At 39.4% G+C, this 24,401-nt stretch overlaps 1 protein-coding gene across 23 annotated transcripts in view; it reads right to left on the reverse strand.

The window, feature by feature from the left end:
- Window positions 1–24,401, reverse strand: part of SMARCA4 (SWI/SNF related BAF chromatin remodeling complex subunit ATPase 4) — a 75,719-nt gene that overhangs the window by 41,257 nt on the left and 10,061 nt on the right. For 18 of the 23 annotated variants that reach the window (XM_034434468.3, XM_034434467.3, XM_034434466.3 and 15 more), the window contains exons 2-13: window positions 19,117–19,205; window positions 17,314–17,560; window positions 12,790–12,922; window positions 11,767–12,159; window positions 11,533–11,631; window positions 7,565–7,823; window positions 6,838–6,964; window positions 5,391–5,564; window positions 4,351–4,524; window positions 4,076–4,243; window positions 3,568–3,618; window positions 399–529 (exon numbers count right to left, since the gene is read on the reverse strand). In XM_034434468.3, the coding sequence (XP_034290359.2) occupies window positions 399–529; window positions 3,568–3,618; window positions 4,076–4,243; window positions 4,351–4,524; window positions 5,391–5,564; window positions 6,838–6,964; window positions 7,565–7,823; window positions 11,533–11,631; window positions 11,767–12,159; window positions 12,790–12,922; window positions 17,314–17,535 (1,931 nt within the window). In that variant the 5' untranslated portion in view covers window positions 17,536–17,560; window positions 19,117–19,205. Of the gene's footprint in view, window positions 1–398; window positions 530–3,567; window positions 3,619–4,075; window positions 4,244–4,350; window positions 4,525–5,390; window positions 5,565–6,837; window positions 6,965–7,564; window positions 7,824–11,532; window positions 11,632–11,766; window positions 12,160–12,789; window positions 12,923–17,313; window positions 17,561–19,116; window positions 19,206–21,852; window positions 21,921–24,401 lie in introns of all 23 variants that reach the window. The other 5 variants (XM_087888583.1, XM_087888578.1, XM_087888572.1 and 2 more) reach the window with 2 other exon arrangements.

The following is a 24,401-nucleotide window of genomic DNA, read 5'->3' on the forward strand; positions in this document are numbered from 1 at the left end:
TGGGAGAAAGATGAAGGAAGAAGGAAAAAGGAAGATGAATTCAGTTCGGTCTAATGGTTAAGATACTGGGCTAGAAACCAGGAAAATATGAATTCTAGTCCCAACTTAGTCAGGAAAGCTGGCTGGATGATCTTGGGCCAGTCATTCTCTCAGCCCAACTCATCTGAGGTGCTAGCTTGCTTTGATAGGCGAACTTGCTTTGACTCCAGACACAGAGTCCATTGCAATTTCAGCAAGTTCTTTAGCAACACATACAGGCTACAGTCTTCACAAGCTTGAGGGCACCCACTTCACTGCATTGCTATGATTATTTTTTGGGGAAAAAATGCACAGAATAAACATATTGCATGTCACTTTTCTTAGAGAAAATATAACAGTGAATTCTGCAAGCAACTTACCCAGGATTCATTTCTAACCAGGTATCCAGCTGTCCAGCCTTTGGTGCATCTGTGCCAGTAAGAATTTTCCCACTTTCAACATGAATCACTTTCACAGGGAGGTCACTCATTTGGCTGGTTTCATCTAAAGGCTAAAGAAATAAAAAAAAATGTTAAAATGTATTTTTCACATAAAATATGATTCTAAAGCAGTACAATTCTAATCTCATTTAATATTAGACCTCAGGAAATGGAGGAGGAAGGGAAAAAAAGATTGTATAATGGTTAACCGTATGGCGAGGTTACTGCCACTGCATAAAAGGACTGTCAGAAGGCTTGCATGAATATCTTCGGTGAGGTACAAACAAAACTGTATTCTCTATTAGTGATTACTGAATGACTACAGAAAAAATGTATATCAGATGTATCATCCCTTGCTTTTTTTAAATGAATGCAAAAACATTTCATCAGTAGAGAAATAATAACTGGTATAGATTGCAAGATTTATTTAATGATTTATTTAATCTTTAATAAAACAAAAATGTAATCTTTTGATACTTGTCCTTGGTCAGAAATACCTAAATCGTTTCAATTAACTGCAATTTCACTCATTCAGTTCAAAAGAATGACAAAAAGAAAAAGGAACCCTCAGAAACCACGGCTGAATTGGAAAGGTTTATAACAGAACATTCAGAACACCTGCTAGGATTTATTCATAAGTTATTACCAAAATATGATTCAGAAGCAGAGATTGAACAATTAAATGGATGCACAATTTAAACAGGGCAACTGATATGCAACAGTGGGACTATCAGTGGAAGATAAGTATCAAATTTACTGTGAGGAGAAATTCATAATAGGAGAAAACAGATGCACAATGTTTTGTTGGCATATTTATTGATTATAACTCTGTATATGGACTTATACAACATCAGAATAGTTGGGTTTTGTTAACATAAGGCTTTAAAATACCAAATTTTTGCCTATTCCATAGCAAATGTTTGCCTGGTTCATTATAATACAGCCAGACTTTCTGAGAGAGAAAATTCTATTAATTGCTTATTCTGACTGATTTTTTAAATAATATGAGCTACCATATTCAGTTATTTATTTATTAATTAAAAGTTTTTTTTAATTAATTAAAAGCTGCAATGCTCAAAATAAGACTGTCAGTGGCTTTGTTATTACAAAATTGACTGGACTGAATAATGGTTTAAAAGTGCTCAATAGGTATTTTTATATGCAGTATTATTTTATATACTATATTTCCAAATATCTGTTAAAATATTTTTAAAAGAATAAAATGGGTCTATAAGAGGAAGCAGAGGAAAAAATGGCATTGCTTAATTGTAAACAAACAAACAAAAAGTAAGCACTTTTTGTCCTCTGAAGCTGTCTCCAACCCCAAGATTATATTGGTAAAATTTGGGAGCAGAGTGCAAACCTTAATACATCTTTGTTAAGTGAGGAGTTATCAAAATGATAAGCGGTCATTTTTAGAACTTGTCTTAAGAATTAAGAATATGACATTACCAGAGCAAACTAGATCCAGGGGAGCTTATGCCTGTGAAGGTGGGAGAATAATACACTTGCAATCAAAGGCACAATGTGGCTCTTCCATCTTTCCTTCCTGAAGATTTTTTTTTTTTACTGTCCATACGGGATGGATAAAGTAATGGGACAGCAGCACAGGTTACAAATTTGACAACAGTGTTGACCTCAATAAGAATCTATCTTTAACATAGGACAAATACTTGCCAATACATCTGAACAGACATTACAAACATTGGCTGGCTAAGCTGGTACATAGGATAACCTGGGCATGCTGTTTATCGAAGTGGCTCATAACTTTCACCAACCTTAGCCAACCTGTTAGCACTTAAAGAACAGATTAATTGGGCACGACTGACTGCTTCAAAAATGTTCCTATGGTAGTTAAGTATATTATGGTTCTGTTCCAATCAATGTCTTTATTTGCATGTGTAGATACTTGCAAACATATGCAAATGTTCCTTTCTTCCTTAGATTTTTCTATCACCTTTGTTCCAGGAATTCACAGTGTCATCCACAGTTCTCCTTCTAGTTTTTTCCCCGTAACAACACTGTTGTGAGGTAGGCTAGATTGAGAGAGAATGAATGGCCCAAACTCACACATTGAACACTACCTTCCTTCTATCTGGCAATGTGTAACTGGGCAGTCCTATTTGTTGAAGCCACTATTTTTGCTGATAATACTGATGAGTAAATGAAGTATCACTGTTTTTGCCAGAATGCAGTAATTTTTGACTGTCAGGATATTCATGATATAAACTGGACTAGAAAATATGTATTCCCATAGTGCGATTTAAATTTTTGTACTATTGGTTCTGTGGGCGTGGCTTGGTGGTGATGGGTCATGTGGGGGGGGCACTTTGCTGTGAGTGACATTGAGTTGGCCATGCCCACAGTCACATGATCCACCACCAAGCCATGCCCACAGAACTAGCAGAAAAGGCAGCTCCTGCGGCCTGCCCCTTTATGGTCCCCCCCTCCCCCCCCCCCCCGTGTCGAAGTACCTTAAAGGGACACCGCAGTACGGCTACCTTCCGAGCAGCTCTACTGTGATGCTGTCCCTCCAGTGCAGTAGGCCATTCTCCTGGCCAGGTCTGGCAATGTAGTGCTGCCACACATGCGCACCACTTCCCCGACCCGGGCAGAGGCTCCAGGGCCTCGGGGAATGGCGCATCCCCGAGTCCGACCCGAGGCGAAGGGCAAGCGGGCGGCATGTTTACCTTTGGTGAGCAGAGCGGGCGAGGTGTGGAGGCAAGGCAATTAACTGGGCCGCATGGCAAAGGCAACATATATAGGGTGGCCGGGCGGGGCCAGCCAGAGGTGGTATTTGCCAGTTTGGCGAACCAGTTAAAATTTCCGCTACCAGTTCACCCGAACTGGTCTGAAGCAGCTGAATACCACCTCTGATGTATTCCTACAAGAAACGTTGAGGAGAATCCACGAATTGGTGAAATTTTGATCCACCAATTGTAGCCTCTAAGCAATTTTCAATGCCAGCTGCTTGTATCAGTCCATTCCACTTGCTAGTCCAAATAAAAGCAGTTTCCCTACCATAAGAAAGCAGGTACTCATTGTGCAATAAAATCCATACACAATTTTATAGCTACAATTAAATTAGTTTGGGAGGAGGGAATCTTACTTCACCATCAGGTCCAATTGCTGGAGTCTGTCCTTCCGCAACCTCAGCCTTCTAAAAGAAATGAAGATCAGGAAAAACATCTATTACAATGGAGATAAGTATTTTATAACAGAGAAGTATTTGAAAGGCATTTAGGTTACTTTTTCCAGTTTTAATGCACAAAGAACCAACATTTTCTTTCTGGCATTAATTTAGATATTTGGACTTCTATATCATTAATGTAGAGAGGTTTATTTAAATATATTATTTTCATTTGGAAGTGCTCTGGTTCAGTTTTCTAATAAATTTTGTAGGTGGGCAATGCAGCATCAGTAGACACCATAGTTTAATGACATCTCAAATTGGTGCCAACATTTACAAATAAAAACATAAAAGATGTATTATTAAATGTGGCAGAAATTTCAGCCGCTGGAAGACTGACATGGGACACATCTCAAATCAAAGATTTACGCAGGGCTTGCCTCTGAGTGATTTCACTGATCCGAACAGGTTGATTTAACTCACTTACCTTCTTTTTCTTCTTCTTCTTCTTCTCCTTTGCCACCTGTGCAGCCTTGTGCTGTCTCACCAGTTCTGTGAGGTTGGCCACATATTCATCTGTCTGCTGAAGCAGGTAGGCTAAGCGTTTATCTTTCTTTTGATCAATAAGCTTTCGGTACCCTTCTTCATCCTCAGCCTGTAAAATACACAGGCACAAGTTATAATTTTCTGAAATTATATTGGGAGCATTCATGTAAACAATCAGTCAGATTCATTCTACACACGGACATGAAAAATCCATACCATCAATCGGCGCATTCTCTCCTTCTCAATTCTCTCGTTCTCCTTCTTTTGTTCACGTTCTGTATTTGCATGATAAGTGGCCACAGCCTTTGTCAGCTTCTGAATCTTGCCAGTGACTGATCGATGGTATTCTTTGAAATCCTTGGCATGCTGGAGAATGCTGTTGAGGTACTCCTATAAAAAGAACAATTACTGCCTTAATGAATGAGCCATGCATGGGTTAGGGCAGTGTTTCTCAACCTCAGCGACTTTTAAGCTGTGTGGCTTTCAACTCCCAGAATTCCCCAGCCAACATGGCTGACTGGGGAATTTTGGGAACTGAGGTCCACACAGTTTAAAGTTACTGAGATTACACTGGATTAGAGCTTGTTTGTATCACAAGCATGGTATCAGTAATTACACAGTATGCTGGTGTTAAATCCTTATTCAAAGATTTGGAAGGTGTTTCACTGGCCACAGCCTAAGGCACATTTAGCTCATCCACATTTGACAATGGTTAGCTATTGTCCAAATATACATCTTCGTATCCTGTATTTATTATAATATATTTATTAAAAAGCTAATAATAAATATATTACATTGATTATTTATCCACTCCGGCATCCTATTACAGGTTGTCCTTAACTTACAACCATTTGTTTAGCGACTGTTCAAAGTTACCATGGCATTGAAAAAAGTGACTTACAATTGGTCTTCACACTTACGACTCCAGCAACATCCTTACAGTCACATGAGCAAAATTTGGGAGTTTAGCACCAGCCTGAATTTACAATGGTTGCAGCATCCAGGGTCATGCAATTGCCATGTGTGACCAACAAGTCAATGAGGGAAGCCAGATTTGCTTAACAACTGCAAGGTACATTTAACAACTTCAGTGAGCCACTTAACAACTGCGGCAAAAAAAGCTTGTAAAACCTGGCATGATTCACTTAACAATTGCCTTGCTTAATCCATGGAAACTGTGGTCCCAACTGTGGTTGCAAGCTGAGGCTATCTGAATAAATGCCACTTTTTCAAATTAAAGTAGAAACCATAGGTACCTGATGTTTTTGCCGGCGTTTTCTTTCTTGTTCAATCTTCTGCTGTTTTTCCAACTTCTCAGTGATGCGAGCTTCCCGTAAGGATTGCCGTTTGCTACGCTTATATGCCTTAGCGTTCAGTGCTGTTTCCAAGGCAGTATCCCTTCTCATACAGACCACAACTTCTTGTCGCAGCTGTGGAACAAAGTTTTAAAAGAAAAGTATATGCCAATTGAGAATAAAGTGTGGTCCAATCAAATGCTTCGCTTACTGTATACATTAACTGAAACATTTTATGTTGTCTCTGTTAAAATTTAAACATCTGAATTTTACATCACCAAATATAATGAGGAATACTTCTGAAAAAGAGTTCACTATACCTGACACATCTCTGAGAACAGATTTTTCTGTTGCTTTTCCATAGTTTAAACTATTTAAACTAATTAAGTGTACTGAACTCTGCCTGGATGCAAAAGAAAAACACAACACCCATCGAACTATCCTTCTGAAAAGTAGAACAAGAATGGGTATTGATAAGCAACATAAGACAAAAATATAAAACTGATCCTAAAAATGTATGTGGGGGAAAGAGAGTAACAAAAAGTAGCGAAGTGTTGAAATAGGAACACGTCTCAGTTCCAATTCGGTCCCTAAAACAACACCCAGACAATTTACATGAAACCTGGCATTGTTAATACGCTACCGCTGTACTCTGGCTAAAAGAACATTTACATTTAAATATTATGTATATTTTATGTAATTTACTTTCCTTTTATTTATTTGTTCTTCTGTTCTACACTTCTCAGAGGCACATTATTTGGACTGGGTGGCCTTACAAATCTAATAAAATAAATAAAAGAAGGCTATTACAGAAAAACCAGCCAGCCAAAGCCACTACAGAAGGATTAGACATGCTCTCTAGCTTGAGTTGCAAAGGGGCTTCTTTATCAAAATCTACTTCACTTCTGTCCTTGCTTTTCTAGACTCACGCTGCTGCGAAGATCTACTCATGTCAAAATGTACCAAAAGCTTAATGAACAAAATGAAACACAAAACCCTCTGGGCCAGCAAAGCCACTATGATTTTTTTATGCATGCCGTTGTTTTCTATATTCCAAATGCCTGTGAAATTACCCCACCCGTTCAGTAGGGATCATTTCAGAGGGCTGAGATCGAAGAGGATGGTCCACTGACATGTGAAACTGAAAATACTCCGCTGCAGCTGAAAATACAGGATCACTCAGTCTCACGAGAAGAACTATCTGCAAAGCCGCTTGGCACTTATTTAGGTAAGCCCCATTAAGGGGAGAACATTTTAAGAGTTTCTATAAGAATTTTATTTAAAGGAAGCTACTCAAGCATAAGCTTCATTCTACATATACAATATATGCTAACTCTGGAGATGACTGATTTAATTTCAGCATTCAAAGGTGTCCTGAGTAACAAAATTTCAGCAGTGCATCACCGACCTGTCTCTGGAAATTTAGCAGTCGTAGGGCTTTAAGTTCAATGGTTGCTTTGGTTCGCAGGTCTCCAGCCAGGGACCCAGGAAGATTTTCAAGTTCTTGGATTCTATGAGCAATGCGAGCCTGCAAGCTGTAGACAAGAGATTAGGACACCCAGTGAGCTTCAGCGTGAAGGATTGTATACATCAAACAAAAGATATCCAAGAAATCCAGTGCTGATCTCCGAAAACACTTGTTCCCAATACGGTGCCTTAGGAATGATGGGAATTTTAATTCAAAGCATTTGAAGGGCACTGCTTTGAGAAGGTCACATTTAATGTCCAATAGCTAAAGGTGAGACAAGGGACACTAGTTCAGGACTTGGGGGTTCCTTGAATACTTGGGGGTTCCATGAAAGACTAAAAATAACAAACCCCCTCTCCCCGCCCCCAAAATCCCTGAATGTAGCCAGGGACATACATAGCAAGTTTTCTTAGATACAGCAGAAAGGCTATGTTCCAAGTAATAGAATCTACCCTTGGCAACCAGGTAGCTTTTAATAAATTGCTAAATTTATAATGCTGTCTTGGTGCCAAACAGGATTTACCTATTCCCTGTAGCTTGGTTACTTAATACAGTTAACATGAAAGCTAACCATAACATCAACAAGACCATTCATTCAAATTAATGTCACCCAAATATCCTATCAGGGCAGAACCAGCAATGTTGCTATTGAAAGCCATAGTTTTACCGGTATTCTCTCTCTTGAAGGATTTCAACTGGATCAAGTCCTCTTGGCTTCTGGATTGGAGTGATACGGTTCTGCTTCTGATGGAACTGCACCATTGGGGCAGGTTGGGCTGGTTGCCCGGGTGACTGAGTTTGGGGAGGCATGACAGGGGATGCTGCTGGAGGTACCGCTGGGGGTGCTGGTGAAGGACGGCCTGTTGGCTGAGGAGGAATCAGTTTCTGAGGTGTGCTAGTAGGGGCTGCAGCATTTGCCATTGGTCCTGTTAAAGAACAATGTTAGGAAGATGTTTGTGGGGTTCCTTCATATACAAACCTGGGGGCATATATGCAAAATAATAAAATCTTCAGAAACTGGCTTCGACATTTAGGTGAATGTACTTAGGCACTTGAATAAGTTGATGCTTTTTATTTAAAGAACAAAAGGAAAGAATATGCTAGCACTTCCCTGCCTTAGAAAATTAATCTTATAGCTTCATCTTGGGAATGGGGGAGGGGGGAAGCGTCTATCACTGTCCATCTTAAAATGTGATGCCATTCTGCATCTGTTGTATGGCCATTACATTATGCTGGTTCCCAAAGCAGTAAGTGACCTGAGAGGCAATTAACAAAGATCCCGTTAGCCTTTCATACGGCTCTAAAGACTTGGCTGATTTCCCCAGATAGTTGGTCCAAGTTAGATGACCTTGTGTAGTTTTTTTTATTGTTTATCTTGGGCATCTCTGCTTTAACTACTGTTTTAAGCCCAATCATTGTTGTGAGACAGGTGACTATGTAAAAATTGTTTAAAAATAATTATTTCATAACCAATAAATAATTATTTAGTCTATCTAAAGAGCTCTCAATCAAAGCTGCATAAATACAAGCAGAATTGCTGAGAATTATCCATGTAATAGGTTGAACAATATTTGATTATAACTTTATCTGATCATAGGTTTTCTCCGAGCTATTCATGATGTTCTGTCAGAGCATTCCAATGAGATACTGACACTGACAGAAGAATTCAGGGTTCCTGGGTGTTCATGCACTATTTTTTATTTATTTTTATTATTTATATCATATTGTTAGCCACCTTGATGGTCATTTTGAATAGGGTATGGGATATAAATCTTGTGAATAAAGAAAAAATAAACATTTTCTGATAAAGTAGATGACTTTATCCTTGAAAGTAAAGATACTACAGTGGCTTGTGGGAATGACCTTGGGAAACAGAGGCATAGCTGGGAAGCAGTAGGATAAGAACCAGATTAGTCTGGAGAAGGAATGTGGGCATGGCAATGCTTCAGAAGGAACCCTCCCTAGTTTTTTGAGCTGCAAATGCAACGGGGGAGAAATGTACTTTCAGACTACCACGATTATGTTAATGTAACTTACAAAAAATAGAATTAGTTCATCTAGAACAGCGGTTCTCAACCTGGGGGTCGCGACCCCTTTGGGGGTCGAACGGCCATTTCACAGGGGTCGCCAAAGCCCTCTCTCGCCCCCCCCACGCCTTCACTCACCCTCACTCTCTGCTCTGTTGGATCGCCGGCCATTCGCTTACCCCGCCCACTCCCAATCTATTGCTGCCTCCTGAGTCCCAGCTGATGGCTAGAGGAAAAAAAACTGTTTAAATTCTTGCCGCGGGGCTTCAAAGGGCCACCCTATAGCCAGTGGTGGAATTCTGGCAGTTCTAGGGGGTTCGGCCGAACCGTTTGTTAAATTGTTGGCTCGCCCCGCCCCTTGCCCCGCCCCTCTGCACCACTATTTATTGCCAATAAATAGTGGTGGGCGAGGGGCGGGCAAGCCAGCAATTTAACAAATGGTTTGGTGTTTTTTTGTAATTTTATTGGCCCACAGAGCTTCAGCATAGGCTAATTAGCCCTTGATTAGATCGGCTCCCGACTCTCAGCTGATTTGCTCTCAGCTGTTTTGTTCAGGGCTTTGCTGCTTGCTGGAGCAGATTTTTTTCCCCCTAGCTATGCTTAAAAACAAAACTGAAATTAAAGCAGGCTGTTGGCTTTGCTGTTGCTGCAACGTTGGAAAATTAGGCAGGCAGATTTCTTTTCTTTTTCCTCACGAAAAAAGGTAGGTGCAAACAATGGGAAATTTAGGGAAAAAGAGGAGAGTTCAAGATTTTAAAACACAAAAGAAAAAAAGCTCTATTTAACTAGGGAATTGTAATAATTGAGATACTATTAATTGTATATTGTATTGAAAGCAGAAATGGTTAAGTTGTGGTTTGGAGGAATATATGGGGGAAATTATTTGGTTTATTATTATTGGTAAATGTAATTAATTGATTTGTAAGAAATTGGATTGCATGGAAATAATTGGAATATTCATGTTCATATTGATTAATATACAAAAAAGGTAGTTATATAACTAAGTGATTTATATTAAAATGTTGAATTTATATTAAACAACTGTAATATTACATAATTAACCAATGTGAGGATGGATATAGAAATAGATGACAATGGGAAGGGGTATAATATAGAATAGAAGGGAAAAATTGAAATTTAATTAAGATTAGAGATGAGGATGAAGGGTAATATTGATTTTTTACAAAAATAGATGAGGAATAAATATGGCAAAAAGGAAATATAGAAATTGTAAATTTAATTGAAATGACTAAACACTGTTTAAATTTGTGAACCGGCCAAATACTCTGTTCAAAGAGAATACATTGTATGTTTGTATGTGTGTTTCTAATTACTGTTATTTATTCATATTTGTTCTCTTTTATTCTTTAAAGTTTAACAATTCATTCTTTATCTTAATATCTTTATATTTGTTTGGGGTTGGCTTTCTTCCCTTTCATCTTTTTTATTGTACAGCAATCTTTCTCCTCAAACCTACCACCTCTCTCTTTTCTTTCCTTCTTACTTTTTCTTCCTCACCCTCTTCTTCTCCTCCCTACTTCCTCTTCCTTTCTCCTTCTCCTCCTCTCTTCCTCCCTCTCTTACCCTCACTCCTACTCTAATTTCCCTTCCCTTCCTTCATCCCTCTCTATTGCTGTATCCTTTTATGCATATGGACTACTCAGAGGGCTGAAAAAGTTATTTCTGACTGGTCCTCGCACTTTTGACCAGTCCTCGAACTTACGACTGTCCTCACATTTTACGTTTTTGCCCTATCTTGTCACCATGGTGAAGAGAAGCGGTTGTGAAATGAGTGACATGGTTGTTAAGAATGCTACAATGGGCATAAATGATGACCAGTCATAAGTGCGAAGACCGGTCAAAAGTGCGAGGACCTGTCATAAATGACTTTTTTCAGCCCTCTGGGTAGTCCTTTTGTGCACAGGGACTACTCAGAGGGCTGAAAAAGTTATTTTTGACTGGTCCTCGCACTTTTGACCAGATCTCGAATTTACAACTATCCTCATATTTTGTTTTTTGCCCTATTTTATCAGCATGGTGAAGAGAAGCAGTTGTGAAATGAGTGACATGGTTGTTAAGAATGCTGCACGGGCATAAATGTGAGGATGGTCATAAGTGTGAGGACCAGTCAAAAGTGTGAGGACCTGTCAGAAATGACTTTTTTCAGCCCTCTGAGTAGTCCCTATACACATAGCCATGGCCACCTGGTCACATGACCAGCTAGCCAGCCCACAAAGTAAGCTACGCCTACAGAACCGGTAGTAAAAAAAATTAGAACCCACCCCTGGTTGGGGGTCACCACAACATGAGGAACTGTATTAAAGGGTCACGGTATTAGGAAGGTTGAGAACCAATGATCTAGAAGTACTTCTGGCCTGGATTATTTTGCAAGGCTGACAGACACCTATCCTCAAACACAGTAACTTTTGTGGCAATTTTCAGACTAGTGACATATTTTCAGGCACTAAAAGTCATATGGGTATCACTGAAAAAAGGTGACATGGTAGCCTCTTACAGCAAAAGCCAGGCTGAGGCTTGGAAGCCTTTAATAATTGAGATGCGAATGAAGCAATGTAGCAATGAAAAGTCCCCCAATCCACAGCCTTACCTTCCGGCCAGGGCTTGGGTGGTCCACCAGGGGGCTGCCCAGGCATTCCTGGAGGAACTCCTGAGGGTCCAGGAGGGGGCATATTAGGCCCTCCCATACCTGTGAAGTCATGGGAAAGAATAGGAACACCATTAAGCTTTTCACTCCTCTGATCTAAGCAAAGGAAAGACATCCCAGAAGAGACCTAGGAGAATCTCACCCTAGATGGGTCTCAAAGACTTCAGCGTAACTCACCATGAGGTCTGTTGTAGTTCGGAGGTGTTGGTCCAGGTGCAGGCCCTGGTCCTTGCACTGGTCCTGTTCCAGATACAGAAGGTGGAGGTAGAGTTGGCATTTGCTGCTGCATTCCAGGCATTGGCCTTTTTCCCTGCACAGCCATGTGAAGATGGTCGGGCAACGGCTGCCCTCTGGCAAGCATCTTGTAGGCCATGATCTGAGCCCTCAATTGATGCAGCTGATTCTGGTTAAAAGGAGTTGGGCCTCGATTCTGCTGCCCTAATGCTTGGGGATCAGTACCATCTAATGGGACTCCACCAGGGCCAGATGGCATCTGGGGGCCAGAAGAAGGGCCATTAGCTGGAACTGGACTTGATGCATGCTCGGAACCACCAAGTGGAGAAGGGTAACCTGAAAAAGGGCAAGACAAAAGGAGAAAAGAAATGAAAATGGGAGAGAGAAAGAAAGCTTAATTTGCTTTGTACTTTCCACAATCAAGGATAAATCAATTTTATCTGGAGCACCTGCTTGCATTTTAGTAGACAAGGGTTGGTAGAAGGATGGTATATTTTGGGTTTCTTTTTGTAAAATAAATGATGACGTGGAGTAATATGTCATGTGTTGTTCATCTGAGGTTGTATTTACCTAGTTTTAAGAACTGCTAAAGACCAGATGATTTTTATTATGTCCTGATATGCAAAACCATAGAAATCAAAGAGGGTGTACTTTTTTTTTCACATGACTATATAGTCATTCCAAAAGGATATAACTTTCCTTATGAGAATAAGGAAACCACTCCTCAGGTTGAATCTTACCTTCAATATGTTGAGGGCCAGTATTTACAGCAGAGAGAACCTCCTTCTTGCAGGCTTAGAAAATGTGGCTCTAAATTACACAAAAATCCTTTACAGACAGAGAAAGCTTCTTGTAGAAGTTAAGTTATGAAGAACCAGAAGGGTAGAAGAAGGGGATTTAATTGTAGAACAAATGCTACATTTAACCAGCAATGTGCTTTACACAAATCCTGAAAGCATACCATACCTTGAGAATGCTGATCCATTGGACTTGGTGGGGGTCCCATTCCTGTGTGCCCACCAGCCCTCATTCCCATGCCCTTCATTTGACTGTAACGAGGATCTTCAGATATTCCCTTTTCATGCATGGAATCCAGTGGCTGCAATAATACAAAGCCCACATAAAGAACTCCTCTAAACAAATTTGTTCCAATGGAAGAACTAAATATCCACAGAATAGTCAGCAAATACTCAGATGACCCGAGAGTTAAACAAGACTCAAATAAACTAGAGAGACCAAGCTCAAATGCCATGCCCTCTTCCTTAGAAGTAAGTCTCATTAAACATAACTGCATTTATTTCTTAGCTGACATGTATGAGATTATACTTTTAATGTCCTATTTATATTTACATGATAAATGTATTGACTATTTTTTTATTTTATTTATTTTATATTGGATTTCTATACCGCCCTTCTCCCTGAGGACTCAGGGCGGTGTACAGCCAGATTAAAAAACATGCAGAACAAATATTAAAAACAATTAAAAGATATATAAATTTGGCCCAATTAAAACTCATTTACCAATTAAAAACGTTTAAAACATTTAAAAACAGTTAAAAATTTCATCTTAAGCCAGCCCGGCTTGTTTAAATAAATGGGTTTTAAGGGCGCGACGGAAGGCACTGAGGTCTTGGATTCTCCTTATCTCTGGGGGGAGCTGATTCCAGAGGGTAGGTGCCCCCACAGAGAAGGCTCTCCCCCTGGGGGTCACCAGCCTACATTGTCTGGCTGATGGCACCCCGAGGAGGCCCTCTCTGTGGGAGCGCACGGGTCGATGGGAGGTCGTTGGTAGCAGCAGGCGGTCTCGAAGATAGCTAGGCCCTATGCCATGGAGCGCTTTAAAGGTGATAACCAACACCTTGAAGCGCACCCGGAAGACCACTGGGAGCCAGTGCAGCTCGCGCAGGAGCGGTGTTACATGGGAGCGCCATGCTGCTCCCGTCACTACCCGCGCTGCTGCGTTCTGGACCAGCTGGAGCCTCCGGGTGCTCCTCAAGGGGAGCCCCATGTAGAGAGCGTTGCAATAGTCAAGGCGAGAGGTGACGAGGGCGTGAGTGACTGTGCACAGGGAATCCCGATCAAGAAAGGGCCGCAACTGGCGAATCAGGCGAACCTGACAAAAGGTCCCCCTGGTTACAGCCGTCAGATGTTCCTCCAAGGACAGCTGCATATCCAGGAGGACTCCCAGATTGCGAGCCCTCTCTGTGGGGGCCAAAGACTCGCCCCCAATAGTCAGTGATGGAGTCAACTGACTATATCGGGATGCCGGGAGCCACAGCCACTCAGTCTTGGAAGGGTTGAGCTTGAGCCTGTTCCTCCCCATCCAGACTATTAATCAGCAGTTGCTAAATATACTTGAAATGGACACATTTTTTAAGATTGTATGGTGATTAAGAGTTGACATAGATTTGAAGGCACATAATGAATGAAATAAATCCAATATATAAATGAAAATATATTGTAGATCCAAGTCATATTCAACTCAAATTACATTTGTGTGACATTTTAAATCAGTTCGTTATTATACATATTACATTTTTTACTCTTGTCCTCCATGTCTTTGTAATTACACTCAGCATCCTTTTTATGGTTTACACTGACATGTGATAAACGTGTCACAGTAAACCACAAGAGAGCTGCTGACTAGGTTAAGGAGCCATGCAAAAGACAATAAAGAGGCATTCACACTAACCAGCCAGGGTGATTTAATACATTGTGCACATACACTCACTATCTAGCTCCCAGAATTCACAAATACTAAATTGTGGAAAATTGATATATGTATATATCTAGTGGTGGGATTCAGCCAATTCGCACCACTTCGGGAGAACCAGTTGTTAACTTTCTGAGCAGTTTGGTGAACTGGTTGTTGGAAGAAATCATTAGGGCAGAGAACCGGTTGTTAAATTATTTGAATCCCACCACTGTATATATCATGCATGTGAGATTTTGGACTACTTTCTCAATAGCACATTACTAGACGGCAAAGGCCTTATTTATAAGCATGTATTTTATACAACCTCTTTCCTCTGCCTTTCTCACTCCAGGAAATATATTATTTCATTTATCATATATTTTGGTCTATAAGATGCACTTTTCCTCTCCAAAAATGAATAGAAATGTCTGTGCATCTTATAGAGCAAATGTTGACGAAGCCCCTCCCCACCAGCCCCCACCCTTCGGCCTCTGCCTCCCAGCAATTTGCCTCCTTGCAGCAAACAGCCTGGTCAGCTTCAGCACAACCTGATTAGCACAAGCAGCTGATTGGCAGTTGGATCAGCCTCTCGGAATATCGCCAATCAGCTGTTCCAGGCTGCAGAGATCATCGTTGCCCATCACTGCCGCCTATTGCTGCCTCCACGTGCTCCATTTTGGGCCGAAAACAGGGTGCACGGAGCCCGAAAACAGGAAGCCTGGAGGCCGAAATGGGGCATTTGGATGCGGTAATAGATTGCAGCGGTGATCCCCGCAGCCTGGAATAGCTAATCGGCGGTATTCTGGAAGGCCTATCCAACCACTAATCAGCTGCTAGTGCTAAATCAGGCTGTGCTGAATCTGACCAGGCTGTTTGCTGCTTGCTGCAAGGAGTCAAATTGCTGGGAGGCAGAGGCAGATTTTTTTTGTTTTCCTCCTCAAAAGCCAGATGTGTCTTATAGTCCAAAATATGGTACATATATGCATTAATACACCTTGTGGTGGTTTCATATAACTTTGCATCCCAAGACCAGTATTATCTCTCACAGGATGTTAAAGTATTTGGCTTGGCATTTTGTTAATAGCTTCTAGTATTATTATGATATTCACTCTTACTGCCCTAACATAAACCTGTACAACCCTTCTCAGTGATGGCTCTTGTTTCTATCACAGAACACTCTCTCCCTATTATATATATATTTTAAAGAACTTCAGAAAGGCATTTGGGAACAAATAAAGATCACAATGCCTCCCCCTCCCCAAAATGGTGGTGCATCAGAGCAGTGATTGTCTTAAATGTAGTTGTTAATAAGCTACTCAGTGTTTCAGAAATGGAGTAGCATTTCTGAAACCACTGAGCAACTTATTAAGAACTACATTTAAGACAATCACTGCTCTGATGCACCACCATTCTTTGGCTTCTATGGAGTAGCATAGAAGCCAAAGAAATCAATAAAATATAGTCCAAAGTCATATAACAAAAGCAACTTGTAACACTCACAATCCTATTACAGGTAGGCCCCAACTTATGACATTCATTTAATGATTTTTCAATATAATAGTACTGAAAAGTGACTTATAACCAGCCCTTGCATTTACGACAATCACAGCACTCCATGCTGTACAAATTCAGGTCTTAGAACCAGCATGTATCTATGACAGTTGCAATATCCCAGGGTCATATGATTGCCGTTTGCAATCTTCCCAGCCAGTGTCTGACAAGCGGTTTTAATTGGGGAAGCCGGATTCACTAAACAAGCCCATGATTCACTTAACTACCATGGTAAAAGTTGTAAAATCAGCTCACATAACAACCGCCTTGCTTAGTGACAGACTTTCAAGTCCCAATTATGGTCATAAGTCGAGGACTACCTGTGCCTCATTATCTTGGACTGTGATCCATCAAAACAAGTGATAATATATGTAAGTGGTGATATATGTGTTAATCTCACAGTGCTGCAGAATATTTTCTTGCTTCCACGACACAAAACTAACACAGCTACTCCTTGAAAATGATTCCAATGAAGACTGTTCTCTTTGCAAAATCCTTTTTTGTGGAAAGGCATGAATGTCTCCTATTCTACAAGACTTCTACTTGGTTGCTGGTTGCACATCTTAAAAAATAAGGTTGTCACCTTCTCTTATTACAAACAGTCCTCGACTTACAACAGTATGTTCAGTGACTGTTCAAAGTTACAACAGCAGTGAAAAAGGTGACTTATAACCGTTTTTCACACAACCATTGCAGCATCCCCATGGTCACGCAATCAAAATTCAGATGCTTGGCAACGGACTCATACTTATGACAGTTGCAGTGTCCCGGGGTCATATGATCCCCTTTTGCAACCTTTGGATAAGCAAAATCAACGGGGAAGCCAAATTCACTTAGTAATAATTGTTACTAACTTAACAATTGCAGTGATTCAATTAACAACTGTGGCAAGAAAGGTTGCAACATGGGGCAAAATTCATTTAACAAATGTCTCACTTAGCCACAGAAATTTTGGGCTCAAAATTGAGGACTAATTGTATATGTTTTATTACATATAACATTTTTGGAAGGAAAAATAGGAGAGAGTTCTATGTACAGCAACCTGAACTCCTGAATAAAATATAACACAGAAATACAACATTCCCTCCTCCCGTTGTTGAAATTTAACACTAAACAAAACATTCTGCTGTGCTACATTTCATAATAATGAAGTAATTGATCCCCCCATTTCCTTTTCTATTTGAGTAAAGCAAGCTCATCTTGTTGAAGATGTAGACAGATGAAAGAATATCAACCTCGATTACCTTATGCATCTGATGCATGTTATCCTGAGTATAACCTCCAGGCCCTTGTGGTGGTATAGAGTGCCCTGCTGATGGTGGTCCTGGGCTGGGGCCCATCATACTATGTGCAGAACCCGGGGATGGCCCAGGACTAGGGCCCAGCATAGCACCAGGAGAAGGACCAGGCCCAGGAGAAGGCCCAGGACGAGGTGTCCCTCCCATTGGAGGATCAGGAGTAGACATTTTCAGAGATGTTCAAAATAATATCCTAGTGAAAGAGAATTTATTATTAGGGGGAGTATCTGTTAATTAAATGCAATCATCGTTAACAGTATGGAATAATCATAATATAGATTTTTCTAAAGATACCACCGCCTGTTGTCAGGGAAAAGAAAGCACTAAAAATAAGTATTTGAAATCTTTCAAGGACTGTATTGAACAGTATTGAACTGGACTTACTCTCCTTTCAAATAAGTATCCTTGGGACATTGGGGAAAATAAAGGACTGTGTTGTCAAGCTCCCAAGTATCAATTCAAAAATCATCTACTATTTATTGATGGCAAATTCAGTGTATTTCAAAGTACAACTGCACGAAGCTGGATGACAAGATGGCAGCAAAGAGATACAGAAAATTCCAATGTTTTATTGTAACCCAGACACTTTTCCAGCTTTTTCATTATCTATATTTTTAACATAAGAGTTTATTGCAATCACAGACTGCAAAGAGTTAAAAATAAAGCACATTAAAAAAAATAAGAATAAAAAAATTGTAAGTTACTTATAAACTAAAAAGTAATTAATTTTGCATTAAAAAGCAAAATGCTTCCCAAATATAAGCAAGAAGAGAAATTTCTCTAACTGAATACTACTTCAATTTTAACCAACTTCTATTGGATCATCCACTTATAAGTGGATAAATAATTCCAAAATAAGCTATTTATGCCATGCTTTAAGTCATCTCCTTCTGCTTGTTTCTGAGCAAAGTGTGGTCTTATATACATTTAACAATTTTAAATCTTAACAAAAATTCCAACCCACCCAGGCTACCCAAGGAAATTCCAGGGAACCAAAATGAGCTGTATTTCCATGAACAACTGAACTCCAGCAGCTGAATTACATTGTCCCTCCATATATTACACTAACAGCAGGCTTCCTCTGCTTAAAGGCAGCCTGCTTATGGAAATGGATATTTTGTGATATACTTGGAGACTAGTTCCCTGCAGGGATGCATACAACAGGCCAGAACTGTATGATGGTTAATGCAAGCTCCTGCTTACACTTTTCGTAAGTTATTGCAAAAGAAATCATGGTATATATCTCTTTCGGATATTAAACGAAAGTGTTCCACTGCACCAAAACATTAGGTGGTGGTCTTTATTTCCATTCTACTATTTCTACCTGGTTTCCTTATTGCATTTTCTCTCATTCAGGCCAAAATCCACTTGCAGTCATGCCCAGAAACATCCCATTCCAAAACATAAACATAGACCAAATGTTATATTTTAATCAAAAGCTTCAGGTGAAAGAATGATTAGCTTGTATTTATAAGAAAAAGTAAAACCTTTTGAATTAAAAATTGAGTGATCTCAATCATTCAAAGTGGCTAACAAGTGAAACAAATTAAGATCAATTACATTATATCTATAATTTAGATATCTAAGCATTTAAAATTTTATCTAAATATGCTCTTTCCATTATTTTAATAAATACTTTTTTCAATTTTAACCCATTAAGTTGTTGATGTTACACAAAATATATCACTGAAATACCTTCTATTTATATTTTAAAAAATTGGAAACAGGGCATTCTTTGCTTTCACGTACCTGGGAAAGTCAATGTGTCAATTAATTCATAACATCAGTCCCGTATAGTGATGCGAGGTCTCTGCCTCTTCCCAGTACCTATTCCAATTCTGTTGGGGGGGAAAAAACTGTACTTATTCTTCTATTCAAAATAGAATAGAAGGATTCTGTCTAGGATTATGCCCAACACTAAAGGTTACAACATTACAGTTCTGAAAATCAGTTCATTCAACCTGATGAACCCAAAATAGAGAGTAACAGTACACATACACATATACCATTTGAAATATATTTGCAACATCAGTCCAAAAAGAAAGAAGACAATCCTTTCTTTGAAGTACTGAATAAACTCTATCATCTTCTAGCAGTAGGGAGGATGAGAGTTGTTAATTAACACAACTGGAGGTTATCTGGTTGGGAAACGGTGAATTTAAATAGTACAGGGGTGTCAAACTCAAGGTCTGGGGGCCGGATCTGGCCTGTGGAGTGCTTAGATCTGACCTGCGGGGCCGCTCTGGAAAAAGCGAAGGACTGGCCCACAGTGCCTCTGCCGGTGAAAATGTTTTCATTGGCAGAGGGTTGCAGGAAGCTGTTGAAGATGAAAACAGAGCTCAGGAGCCCATTTTCTCTGGCAGAGTGCTCGGGCCACCACAGGTGCCCCCGACACACGTGACATCGAGCTGGCCACGCCGATTCTGGCCATGCCTACTCCACCCCCCCCAGGTCAAACACAGCCCTGATAGGGCCCTCAATGAAATCGAGTTAGACACCCCGCTCTAGTATCTCTACTGACAGCCAGTTAAAGGAATCAAGCTAAAAACTAGACTATGAGTTCCAGTTCCACTAGATTATGAGTTCCAGTTTCAGCTAGCTGGATGACTTTGGGCGAGTCACTGTCTCTCAGCCCAAGGAAAGAGGTAAAGGCAAACTGCTTCCAAACTCTTGTAAAAAAAATTGTGAGGACTTGTGCAGGCAACTGCCACGTGTCAAGATTAACTCAAAGGCACACCCAATAAGAATCTATACTGGACTAGACAAGTAATATTCATATGAAGAAAAACATAATATTATATGCATCATTTAAATATTATTTTGAAAGAAACCACACATTCCTGTGTTTATTCACATTCCACATATAGAATAGAGTGGCAGCTACATTTCTTTCTACTTTTGTTAAGTTTCTTTTAGTTTTGGTTCCAAGCAGACCATCTCATCAAGATGAGCGATCAGAATAGGTCCCATTTTGCTTGGAATGCAAACCATTCCGATAAAAGTGGAAAAAAAATACACTGAGGAACTCAATAAAGTAATATTAAGATATATTTGGCAAGGGAAAAAAGCAAGAATAAGTTTAAAAATGCTGCAAGATGCAAAGAATAGAGGCGGCTTTGGGCTACCAAATTGGGAATTGTATTACCAGGCTGCGGTTTTATATGGTTCACCCATATAGAATGGATTGTATTGAGGAATACAAGACTACTGACTTTGGAGGGGCACGATTTGCAATTGGGCTGGCATGCCTTCTTGTGGTATGGGAAAAATAAAATACATAGTTATTTCCAAAGACATTATATTAGGAATGCATTATTGTTAGTGTGGGAAAAAACTAGAGAACAACATTATTTGAGGATATCAGTCTGGCTTTCAACAATGGAAATAGTGATTCACCCAAACGTTCTTAATATGGAAAATATTGTTAGATACAAAGATATATTGAATGAAAAGGGGGAACTCAAAACCAAACAAGAACTAAGCGATCAAGGGATTGATATGGCATGGTACTCACAAGTGCAGATACATTCTAGATATGAGAAAGATGTTAAATTATATGGATTTTATAAAGAACCAACAGAATTAGATAAGATATTAACGGGGTGAAAGAAAATTGATAAAGAAAACGTACAGCTACTTATCGGGTATTAAATTGGAAAGGGAACACGTGAAGGAGACAATGATAGTATGGGCAAAAAACTTTGGCTATACAATAGTGTTAGATAAATGGCAGAAACTGTGGGACAGGAACTATAAATTAACAATATCAACTGCATATAAAGAAAATTTGTATAAGATGTTTTATAGATGGCATTTTGCACCAGCGAGGTTGGCAAAGATGTTTAAAGATAAACCAGTTAAATGTTGGAAGTGCCACCAGATACCTGGGTCATATTATTTTATTTATTATTTATTTATTAATTTTATTTCTATACCGCCCTTCTCCCGAAGGACTCAGGGCGGTGTACAGCCTGATTAAAAGCACAAAGACAGACAAAATTTAAAAATAATTTAAATTATTAAATAATTGGCTCAATTATAAAATCCCCAAATTTAAAATCCCATATTTAAAACCAATTAAAATCTTTACATTGATAGCCCGGCCTGGCGGAACAACAAGGTTTTGAGGGCACAGCAAAATACACGGAGATCAGAGATCTTACGAATTTCTGGGGGCAGTTCATTCCAAAGGGCAGGGGCTCCCACAGAGAAGGCCCTCCCCCTGGGTGTCGCCAGCTGACATAATTTGGCAGATGGCATCCTAAGGAGACCCTCTCTGTGGGAGCGGACTGGCCGGTGGGAGGCTACTGGTGGCAGAAGACGGTCTCGAAGGTATCCAGGTCCAATGCCATGGAGCGCTTTAAAGGTGGTAACCAACACCTTGAGTCGCACCCAGAAGACCACTGGGAGCCAGTGCAGCTCGCGCAGGAGGGGTATGTGGTAGACATGTTCAAAGGCAAAAAAGTATTGGACAAAAATACATACATGGTTGGAAAAAATGATAAAGCAGCACATTGACTTAAAGCCAGAAATATTCTTGTTTGGGATTTTACCTGAAAAATATAATAAAGTAAATGCATATTTAATTATTCATATATTAACTGCAGCTAGAATTGTATTTGCACAAAATTGGAAAAGTGAAGAGATTCCCACAGATGAAAATGTGATTAGGAAAATATTAGAATGTGCAGAAATGAATAGACTAACACTAGCAATCAAGGAAAAAGAACAAACTGAATATTACATTCACATGGGACTTATTTTATCAATGGGAAACAAAAGACCATTTTAACCAAGATTAGTGAAATAAAGAAGATATGTTAAGAGAGAGAAGCAAATATTATGATTATTATGTTTAATATTATCATTTTAATACTATAGAATTAATGTTAAAGTAATGAATATTGCTGTAAATTTTGATTATTACTTTATAAAGATATCTGTACCCGGACGACACACTGTTTAATTGAAGATGGAATTATTATATTGAAAAATTAAAAAAATTAAAAAATTAATTAAAAATAAGAATACTACTGCAATATCATCTTTGTCTCTTTTTTAAAATCTTTCCTCAAAAGGAAGGAATTACAACGTAAGAAGGATTCACTACAAGTTGATTGGAAACAGTTTGCAAGAAATGTCCTTCCTATAATTCACTCTTCATTTATCACATTTATCCCTTGTACAAATCATTCTTCCAGCCAATGTCTTTCCAGTGGCCTCTTTATTTTCACACTCAGATAATACAGTACAGAGAGTTGATATCATCCCACTTGTCAATTTTAGATTGACACCTCTCTAGGGTGAAAGACTAGCCTTGTTTTGCTTCCTTTGCTCTGCCAGTTACATATACTACAGGTAGCCTTCAACTTACAACATTTTGTTTAGGGACCATTCAAAGTTACAAGGGCACTGAAAAAAGTGACTTATGACTATTTTTCACACAACTGTTGCAGCATCCCCATCGTCATGTGATCAAAATTCAGATGCTTGGCAACTGACTCATATTTATGATGGTTACCGTGTCCTAGGGTCATGTGATCATCTTTTGGACTTTTTAACAAGCAAAATCAATGGGGACGCCGGATTCACTTAACAACCATGTTACTAACTTAACAACTGCAGTGATTCACTTAACAACTGTGACAAGAAAGTTCATAAAATGGGGCAAAAATCACTTGACAAATGTCTTGCTTATTAACAGAAATTTTGGACTCTAGCTGAAAGACTTTAAAAAGTTTTACAGGATTATATACAGTGTTGTTTCTTGCTAAAAGACAGCTAAAAGATAATGTAAGATAATGCTGAATATAATTGAATATTTATAACAATGTAGTGACAAACAGGTTGCATTAATCTTTCCGGATGCAAAAAAAAAAAATTGACAACTTAAACTGGGCCTTTATGTTTAAAGTAGTGGAAAAGATAGATTTTGGATTGGGCTTTATACAGGATCTGAAGTCCCATCTATACCCTCCAGAAACCTGGTTAACGGAGATTTTACAAAACCATGTGAAATCCAAAAGGGAACAAGACAGGGGTGTCCTTTATCCCCTTTATTATTTATTCTAGTGTTTGAAACTGTTAAATAGAGATATTAGACAAGATAACAGAGCAAAAGGACTACAAATTAAAGTACATAATTACAAATTACATGCATTTGCCAACGATTTGGTATTGATTGTACAAGACCCACTAGAGAACAATGAATATGTTATGAGGAAGATCAAAATGTTTGGAGAAATAGTGAATTTAAAAATCAATCAATCAAAGATGACAATACTGACTAAGAACATAAATGTAGACGATCAGAAATAATTGGAATTTAAAATTGGAATTTAAATTGGAATTTAAAAATTTTAAAGTTATGAAAAAGGTACAGTACTTGGGGGTTACTCTTACTGAGGGAAATGCTAAGCTTTACAAAAATAATAATGTAAAATATGGAAAGAGATAAAACTGGATTTAAATAGATGGCAAAAGTTACAGTTGTCATTAATAGGAAGAATTTCAGTAATTAAAATTAATGTTTTACCTAGAACAGGGGTGTCAAACTCGATTTCATTGAGGGCTGCATCAGAGTTGTGTTTGACCCTGTGGTGGCCAAGTGCTAAGGCAGGACTTCCCTCAAACCCTCCCTCACTCTTATTATAATCTCCCTTCCTTCCTTCTTCTGCCCTTCCTTCCTTCCTTTTTTGTTTCCCTCTTCATTCTTCTCCCTTTCCCTCTTTCCTTATTTTTCCTTCCTTGCTCTCTTCCAATCTTTCCTTTTCTTTTTCGTTGTCTTTCCTCTTTCCCTTTCTCCTTTCTTGTCCTTTCTTGCATGCTCAAATGCAAAAGGGGAAACATTTCTTTTTGTTTTGTTTTTAGTTTGTTTTGCTAGCCCTCTGTCAGCCCCTCCACCCCGGCCCTGTTTTCAACCGCGACAGCCTCCTGCAACCCTCTGCAGTGAAAACGGAGCTTGGGGGGCTGCACGCGGCCCACCTGGACCCATTTCGGCCGTGTCAGCCTCCCGAAGCACTCTGGTAGCAAAA

The sequence above is a fragment of the Pantherophis guttatus genome, chromosome 2 (genome assembly GCF_059756535.1).
Source record: "Pantherophis guttatus breed Tessera chromosome 2, ASM5975653v1, whole genome shotgun sequence".
In the NCBI taxonomy this organism is placed as follows: Eukaryota; Metazoa; Chordata; class Lepidosauria; order Squamata; family Colubridae; genus Pantherophis; species Pantherophis guttatus.